Consider the following 9,357-nt stretch of genomic DNA (forward strand, 5'->3'; position numbering starts at 1 on the left):
GGATAGTAAATATCTATATTATCTTCAATTTAACCAGATTACTTTTAAAAAAAGAAAAAAAAAAGGAATATATTGGGAAATGACAAAAAAAATTAACTGTTGGATAAGTTCGATTAAATCTGGACCCTTCAAATAAATCATCAGATATACAGATACAGATATTTACTGCTCAAACACCTTATTTTGTTTGTCAAACACGCACTTTCGTTCATTAAAAGTGTGTAATAGAGATTTTGTCCATAGTTCAAGGGGTAAACTTGGAAACCTTGAAACATTCAATTCTATGATCAGCAAGTCAAATTACAAGTAACGAAAACTGCCTTCCTGTTTGTGGAAGTAGTTCCAAATATTACTGACGAACGAGTAAGTTAGTGCAGAATTAATCTCTGAAGGGTGCGCAAATGAGATCTAATCTGATTAATATAATTAACCTCACCTAATTTACATGATCAGCAGGAAAATCTCACAATTTATACTGATGAATGGCATTCTAGGATACACTGGCACGAAATGGACAATTGAATGTCCATCATGTCAAAATACTCTTCTGAAATGACACAAGATAACTAAGCAAACTAGTAAGGCTTGGAGGTGGAGGTTTCAGGTCGTGAAAAATGTCTCTTGGAGCCTTGCAAAATAAGGCTCTATACAATAGACCCAAAGTGATCCAGCTCTTCCCAGGACTCCGCTTATAGCAAAAGCTTGATGCACTAGGTTGGCCAAACTAGGGTGTGCTCACGAATTAATGTTCTATTCCTTTTTTTCTTTACCATTTACTATCAAAACATGTTCCTCTATAAGATTAATGTAGCACTCCAGGCTACATATAGGCTCAGAATTTGTTCTGCTGCAGTACTTTTTTTCTGCATTATTGTTTTTCGACCTTATAAATATGCTCACCAATACACTAAATAGGGTGGGTTGGGGGATAAGGGGCTTTATAGCTCCATTTTCCTATTTGTGGATTTCATGTCCTCAACCCAAATGAACAACGAGCAGAGGTACATAAAAGTTATAGCACATATGTACTAGAATGTTGGCAGCTCTATTCAATATTTACATTCCTTATGCGAACAGCAGTAGATAATCTCCCAGAGACCATATCGTAGTATACCAAGATAACTACATCTAAGCAAAACTAAGGAATTAAGTGTCCATAAAAGATGGGAGATTCTAACGGAACCATGACACTAATCACTAGTGTCAAAATAGTAATTGCTTCTTCATCTAGGCAATGAAATCGACCAACCTGAAAGTGATAGTTCATCCACTGGAACGTGGTGAGGAAGGGGAGCCCGAGCCCTTTAGGAGTCCAACATCATCTACTACAATGTCGAGTACCTCAGCCTTGTGTGCATTCGACTCTCCATCCTGGATACCTCTCAATGTCGCCAGCACTTCTTGCATTGAAGGTCTCATATCTCTCTCCTGTTGCAGACATCGGAAAGCCAACTCAGCGACTAATGTAGTCATCCTCCTCACAGAGCTGTTTGTCGTGAATCCAAGACTTGGATCAACTAATTCATGTACTGAATGAGTTTGGATCTTGTTGACAGCCATATTAGCCAAATTAATATCTTGGCGGTGCCTGTTGGTATCCACAGCTTCTAATGATGAGATCAGCTCTATCAAGACCACCCCAAAACTATAAACATCACTCTTTTCAGTGAGCTGGTAACATTGGTAGTACTCAGGATCAACGTAGCCTGGTGTACCCTGTGGAGCAGTAGAGACATGTGTGACATTATTTGGGAACAATCTTGATAGCCCAAAATCAGCAACTTTCACATGGAAATCATTGTCTAATAGAATGTTGTTGGTTTTGACATCACGGTGTATTATAACTGAGGAGTGGAGATAAGCCAGAGCATCAGCAGTCTCAATGGCTATGTTCATTCGGACAGGCCAAGAGAGTAAACCAGATTTGGCTCGATTTCCATGCAGATGATCTGCCACTGTCCCGTTTGATATGTACTCATAAACAAGCAGTAAATCTCGGCTTCGTTTTGATGTGCACCCGTACAATGTCACGAGGTGCTGGTGGCGGAGCTTAGTTAAAATTTCAACTTCATTCATGAACTGCTCCACACGCTTGAAATTGTTCTCATACAAGCGCTTGACTGCTACCACACGACCATCACGGAGCTTGCCTGATTAACAATTACTTAGAATTATTAGGACACTCTCTTATCAAATAATAATACGTAATGAGGAGTTTGCAGTACATACCATAGTACACGACACCAAAACCACCATCCCCAAGTTCTTTAGATTGATCAAAATTATCCGTGGCTTCTTCAAGTTCAGCGAAACTGAAGACATGAGCTCCAAAGTAGGAGCTTCCTCTCCCATAATCAGCTTCAGATGTGGAAGAGGGATAAGAGGGAATGCTTCTGGTGAAAGTGGTTGAAGAATTAGGAGAAGAAGTAGTCAGGCCATTGCTTGAACTTAAAACTGGAAGGTCTTTCTTTTGGGTTTGGACAGGTGAAGCCTGTGCTGCAATCCGCTTTCTCTTTTGTCTGCAGAAGAAGATTAGCCATCCAATGCCAATGCCAGCAAGTACAGCACCTCCTACACTAAGGCCTGCAATCGAAAGAGAGCTTAAAATCTTCTCAAGGCATTTGAACATGTCAGTTGTACTATAAAATTAGAACAAAAGACAATACCTATTGCAAGTGGCGTCTGATTATTCTTTCCGCTCTCTGCAAAACAATCATAATTTTGTCAATTAAGTGATAAACACGATGTATATAGATGCTGAGGTACATTAAGTAAACCTGGCTGGAATTAGGAGAAAATAACAATACTGTAGTGAGATAAAATGGAGGTATGGTCGATCTGAAAAGCACAAACTATAAGGAGTAAGCACACTGTCAGAAAAATACCCAGGGATACCTGAAATTCATTGCTTTCCAGAGAAAAAGAAAGAAAAAAAAAACATAGGAAGACCATCTCAAAACTTAAGCTATTAGAGGGATCACACTTTTATTTACTTAGTTATGTATTCAAAAGTATTACATGCGGCGGGTCTCACACTGACAACTGTAAACCTAAATCCATTCCGTCCAAAATTTCAAACAGCTATAACGTTAATACTCCTAATTAGTGTAGTAATATCAGAGAATAAGTTTCCAGTACCTTCGAAGGAACTTTCGTGTTCTAAAGGCAAAGTACAAGGGATTTCTCCACAAATCCACAATTTCCACCTAGCCTCGTGCACCCATAAGTCATAACACAGTCCATCTTACGGGACATCATATTTCACATTAACCCCCTGCATTTATGCTTCCTCGAGAGTAGTCTGATTGCTATAAAGCATTTTTCCAACGTCTCTAAAACACCGGAATATATAGTAACAATAGTTTCACACGTTATGAATTTCAGAGAAGGGTCACTTGGAATTGGACCCAGTAAATAGAAGGCGCCGGTGAAATTCAAACCAGTTACACTACAGCTGAACAAATTCTGGGGCGTAAAAACCAATTTCGCAACATTGCAGCCGTAGCTCAAGGAGAGTTCTTGGTCTTCGTTATGGTCTTAGTTGAAGAAAGTAGAGTTGAGACTAGTATTGGTGAATTGAGGAGGGCAAGTATTGTTCCACAGGTCTAGCCTAGCTATATATTGTCATGGTTCTTGAAGACCGATTAATAGAAAGAACTCTGTAGGTAAGTGATTGGTGAGTGAACTCGGTTTGATTTTCAACACAGCGTAGTTTGAACTCAGGGAGGCCACAGTAGTCAGGACGCGCGGTCACCGCCGGAAAATGGATATAGGTGATGTTAATGATGGAGCCGCAGGAGAAAGTGCGGTCACAGTTGGGAAAAAAATGTTATCATCATAGAAAGAGGAGGATGTTGTGAAAATAAATTAAAGGCGGTGGCGAAGAAGAGAGCAGTTGTGGCGCAATTGGTGTATGAGAGAGGCATTTGGAATGCAAAGAGACAATGAGTGAGTATTGGCATTATTGGTGAAAAGGTGTTTGGAGTATAATCCAAGATCTAATAATTGAGTAATAAGTATAGAAAATTAGAACGCAAATTCTAATAGAAATAAAAAATACATTAAATAATTTTGTTCCATGTATGCAAACATTAGTTAAAAGAGTTACTACTATCTATATTTAAAAGGATGAAAGTAACAGTATTATTACACTTGGCTACTTATGTGCCTTGTTACTGGTGTCTTGTTAAATTATAAATTAGGTGAGAATAGTCTAATGGTGACATGGTGTTAGACCTCCGCCAATTGAGCTCGACTTGACAACAAGAGTGTTGTCATGAGGCAGCAAGAGTGTTGCAAAGCTAGGTGCAGTAGTAGCACCGAAGTCAAAAAGGGAAACGGGCAAGTGATGGCCAAGGCTTTGACGGAGGCGAGGCAGCTTGGCAAGGGCTTGACAATGAGTTGCGGGCTAAGGGTGACACTTGATCATGACTAAGGCATCAAGGCATGAGGCATTGATGCCAAGGCAAGGCAGAAACGAATAGGCAAAGGCAAGCAAATGTGCAACGGGAAGGCAGTGCGCGGGCAGACTTGTCATGACATTGAGTTGCGGCAAACGGGCCAAGTTCGTGGGCGATGGCAAGGCAAATTGGGGCACAATGCAGCTGGATAAAATGGCATTGGAGCTGGTCCAAGCCAAGGCACGAAATTGGGGCAGCAAGTCTTGGATTGACAAAGTCAATGGCGGTTACGGCACATGCTGTGCACATGGGCAGCAGTTGAGCTTTGTCCTAAAAGCTGGCAAGAGTTAGCACGTTTTTGGGGGCCATGATCCCATTTACTTTAGCATGATTTACATGATCCTAATAGTTGGGGGGTGTCAACTACACTAAAATAAAGTAGTGGGCTGAGTGGACAAGTGTCTAAGCCTAAAATGGGGCAACTATTGTAAACATGGGGCTGTTTCATGTATTATAAATGGGCAGCACCTATTTCCTTTGAGGCATAGAGTGAAAAACGTGTAAGAGTGCATGTTTCGAGTTAGGAAGAGTCCTAAACTTGTTTTCAAGAGTGAGAACAACCTAAGGGTAAGAGTAGTCTTGTAAGGGTCAAGAGTGATCTTCATTTTGTACGTGGATGTACTTGAGTTTGAGTTTCTTTGTATGCTCGAGTTAAATACAAAGTTGGGAAAAGAGTTTCCTGTATATTGTGCCTTTTGTTCACGTTTATATTCTGTCCCTTCATCATATTTTCGTTACCTAAAATCAGTATCTACTTACTACGTTGAAAAGCAGCCTAAATAAATCTAAGTCGAAAGTTGCTGAAATTTTGGCCGAGTGTTGGAGCAGGGCCTTGACTTCCGCACGGGCTATTTTTGAGTGACAAAAAACGCGCCTGTGACACATGGGAATGCATCTCTTTTTTAACAAAATTTTCTTTAGTCATTTCATTCACCACCAAGTTTGAAATAAAAATAGAACTAACAAAAATAATACTAGTAATTAAGCCCTACAAATAAAGAACGGGAATTCTGTGTCCATTGTCAAAAAATGGTTCAACGAAACATACACTTATATTCTTTTAGGGTAGTTAGAGAATTGTTGTACTCTTTGTCATAATTTAAAATTCTTTTCTCAATTTTATATTTTGGACGTAGACTAGACATGAACAGGATGAAAATATCAAGCTCGAGATTATAGCGTCATATTCTGTTTCATGGACCGGCACTGGTCAATGCGCAGCTCAACATCTCTATAAATTAAATACTTGGAACTTCAATACTCATCATTTTCTCGAAAACAAACATGGCAACAGGAAAGCTTTTAAAATATAAAAATTAAGTTACCTAAATTAAATTATCACCTATAAATTTAATTAGAACGGTTCCGAACAATATGTAAAAAAAACATGCATGACCATACAGCAAATATTTGGTCTGCAGTTCCCATTTTCTTTGGTTCTTCCATGATTAACAAAGCTTAGATGCATGCAGTAGGAAGATGGTATATTAATCTTCTCCGACATTACAGTTGGCCTTTCCCTTTTTCTGATTACTGTTTTCTTTAACAAACCTTTTACTACTAATGTTGCTTTTGACAGTGAAAAGGTCAAGTCCGATACAATAAGCAGTCTTATTATTTGGGCGCAAGATGAAATGACCAACAGAGGGATAATTGACATCTCTAACATATAAAACATTTACCATGTTGGCTATTCTACGGTTTAAGAATAGGTAGATTTTTGAGTTTTGACAATGCCAATGTTGAATTTTCTTTTGGTGTTAAAGGAGAGAAAAAACAGAAAAAGGGATTTTGTAAAATCGACAAAAATAAATTACTACTAGTCAATATTAGGCCTGGGACAAAGTTATGTTAGTAGCCTTTTCCCCTCTTTTTCACTTCTTTTATTGAAGATGCAGTGAGAGTATCAATGATAAAGATATCACTACATTCATTTTAACTTAAATCTCTATTTTTCTATTGTAAACCTTGCCACATCATTTTTTCGACAAAGAAACCCACCTTTCAAACATATAACACTCGCAGAAAACATATTACTACTATATGGGTCACACTTTGATTCTTCTCTGTACAAGCTTTTCATTCTTTTAATCTAATAGAATAAGAAAGTTTATATATAACTCTGTACATGTTATTTTAACAAATCCTAAATAATTTTACTCTTTCAAGAAGAAGGAGAAAGTGACGATCAACGAACAATGGGACAAATAACAATGTAAACACGCACAGAGTATTTGATAAAGATCTAAATTTAACCTTGTACCTTAGTCTAATTTTGGTCCCGTAAGGCGCCGGGTACAAAGTTGATGCAACTAGTTGGATTTAGGTAGGAGGAGACTATCATGAGATAAATTTAAGCATGCTACCACCTATTAAAGGAAAAAAGGGGAAAGGAGCAATGCTTAACATAGTGAAGAAACTATTTGAGCCGGAACTAGTTAGATAGAGGCTAGACTCTAGAGCTTAGTATTCAGAGTTTTGTATGGAATTCGGACCAAATTAATGTGAAAAAAATAAAGTTGATTTTTTGGAAAAATATAGAATCCTCTAGAATGTCCTAGTATAGTATCCTTGATATTTATCTAGTAGAAATATCTAGATGTTCTAGAATGTTGTGGGAAGATAAGACATGTCTAGATATTCTAGAGTGTTGTTAAAAGATAAGGTTGCTAGAATCTTCTTTGTACATTATCTAGAATCATATCTAGAATCATCCATAGGCTAGTATAAATAGTGGGTGTCTTGTTTATTTGTAACCAAGCCAAAATCAAGAAAGTCTTCTTTCCTAAACAAAGTTCTCCTCTCCAAAACTTTTCTTCTCTTTTTCAAGCTTCCTCTTCTTTAGTTGAATCCTCCAATATTATTTAACGATCTTGGGCTAGCAGAAGGTTTCCAAATAATACTCTTCTTCTACTATTCTTTACATGGTATCAGAGCCATAAGACGACTTCTGGATTTCAAGGTCGGGTTAGTGGTTGATTCAACTGGTTTCTCTAAATGGATTTGGGTGGTCGTGCTAATGGATTGGGAATTGAGTTATTGAATCAGTCCAACTACAAGGTATGGAAAACTTGTATGGAGTCATACCTTGTTGGTGAGGATTTGTGGAAGTTGTCAATGGGAGTAACACAAGTCCTCCTGTTGAAGCACAGAAAAATAGCAATGCGCGTAAGAAGTGGAAGCAGATTAATGCTAAGGCGGAGTTTATCCTAAAGAGGTCTATCTCTCCTAATTTATTTGATCATATTATAAGGTGTAAATCAGCTCATGAAATATGGAGGACCTTCGATCGACTGTTCAACAAGAAGGATGAAGCTCGGCTACAGATATTGGAGAATGAGTTAGCTAACAGCACTCAAGATAATCTCTATATCACCGAGTATTTCTTGAAGGTTAAAAATCTGTGTTCCGAAATTTCTCTATTGAATCCGGACGAGGCTATCTCTGAAGCACGAATAAGAAGAATCATTATTCGTGGTTTAAAGCCAGAATATATTCCATTTGTTACATCCATTCAAGGATGGGATAAACAACCATCTTTGGAAGAATTTGAGAATTTGATGTCGTCACAAGAACTACTAGCCAAACAAATGGCTGGTGTATCTATCAAAGAAGGGGAAGGAAATGCTCTTGTCGCCGATAAGAGAAACTATAAAGGAAAATCAAGAGATAGCATGAATTTTCAATCCTCAAGTGGTTCAAGCTCGCCAGGAAAGAAGGGGCAGTCTTCCGGTAACAGTAAAAAGCTTTTAAAATGTTACCGTTGTGGCAAAATCGGGCATATAAAAAGATATTGTCGAGTCAAGGAGAGCAATATGGCTCAAACCATGAAAGTTGCTGAAGAAGAAGACAAAGAAGAAGACTGGGGAAAGTGTTTCGCAGCAGAGACTCGAGCAATAAATGCCATGGCTTCCATAAATTTTAAAACAGACTGGATCGTGGATTCAGGATGTGGGCACCATCTCACTGGAGATCAATCCAAATTCTCCACTTTTCACGAATACAACGGACATGATGCATCGTTACAGCAGATAATACAGTCCATAATGTGGAGAAGGAAGGCACTGTTGTGATCAACGAGAAGCAAAAAGACACTATCACCCTCAACAGTGTCTTTCATGTTCCAGGTATGAAGAAAAATTTATTTTCAGTTGCAAATGCTGTAGATGCTGGAAACTATTTGCTATTTGGCCCACGTGATGTGAAGTTCCTCCGAAATATCAAGGTGCTCAAGGCAGATATCGTCCATTCAGGTAAGAGAGTTAACGATTTATATGTTTTATCTGCCTCTAATTTATATATTGAGAAGATGAGTAGCAATGATAATACACATCTTTGGCATGCTAGACTTGGACATCTAAGCATGGATAAATTAAAAGCCATGGTAAAGTTAAATCTAGTAAAAGGTTTGCCTAACTTAAGAAATTTTGGTGGAGGAGAGGTTTGTGAAGGATGTCAATATGGAAAGGCACATCGTCTTCCATTTGAGAGATCCTTGTCAAGGTGCAATGCCCCACTAGAACTTATTCACAGTGACTTGATGGGGCCAACGAGAACTCCTTCATTTTCAGGCTATTCTTATATGCTAATTTTCATTGATGATTTTACTAGATTCACTTGGGTTTATTTTGTGAAGCACAAGTCAGAAGTTTTCAGAAAGTTTGTGGAGTTCAAAGAAACAGTTGAAGGTGAACTCGATTCCAGAATAAGACGGTTGCGAACTGATAATGGCGGTGAGTTCACATCAGATGAGTTTCTTTCCTTTTGTCGTCAGCATGGCATTAAAAGAGAGCTGACATGCGCTGATACACCACAACAAAATGGAGTGGCTGAAAGGAAGATCCGACACTAACTGAGACACGTAAGAGTTGGCTTCACGCTAAGAATTTACCTAGAG

At 38.4% G+C, this 9,357-nt stretch overlaps 1 protein-coding gene across 3 annotated transcripts in view; it reads right to left on the reverse strand.

Annotated features, from left to right (window-relative positions):
• Positions 1-921: 921 nt before the first annotated feature.
• The window catches only part of LOC109237371 (LEAF RUST 10 DISEASE-RESISTANCE LOCUS RECEPTOR-LIKE PROTEIN KINASE-like 1.4), a 21,836-nt gene continuing 13,400 nt past the window's right edge, over positions 922-9,357 (reverse strand). For all 3 annotated transcript variants that reach the window (XM_019403666.1, XM_019403667.1, XM_019403668.1), the window contains exons 2-4: positions 2,667-2,702; positions 2,230-2,583; positions 922-2,150 (exon numbers count right to left, since the gene is read on the reverse strand). In XM_019403666.1, the coding sequence (XP_019259211.1) occupies positions 1,264-2,150; positions 2,230-2,583; positions 2,667-2,702 (1,277 nt within the window). In that variant the 3' untranslated portion in view covers positions 922-1,263. The remainder of the gene's footprint in view (positions 2,151-2,229; positions 2,584-2,666; positions 2,703-9,357) is intronic.

This window comes from Nicotiana attenuata, unplaced genomic scaffold (genome assembly GCF_001879085.1).
Source record: "Nicotiana attenuata strain UT unplaced genomic scaffold, NIATTr2, whole genome shotgun sequence".
Classification (NCBI taxonomy): Eukaryota; Viridiplantae; Streptophyta; class Magnoliopsida; order Solanales; family Solanaceae; genus Nicotiana; species Nicotiana attenuata.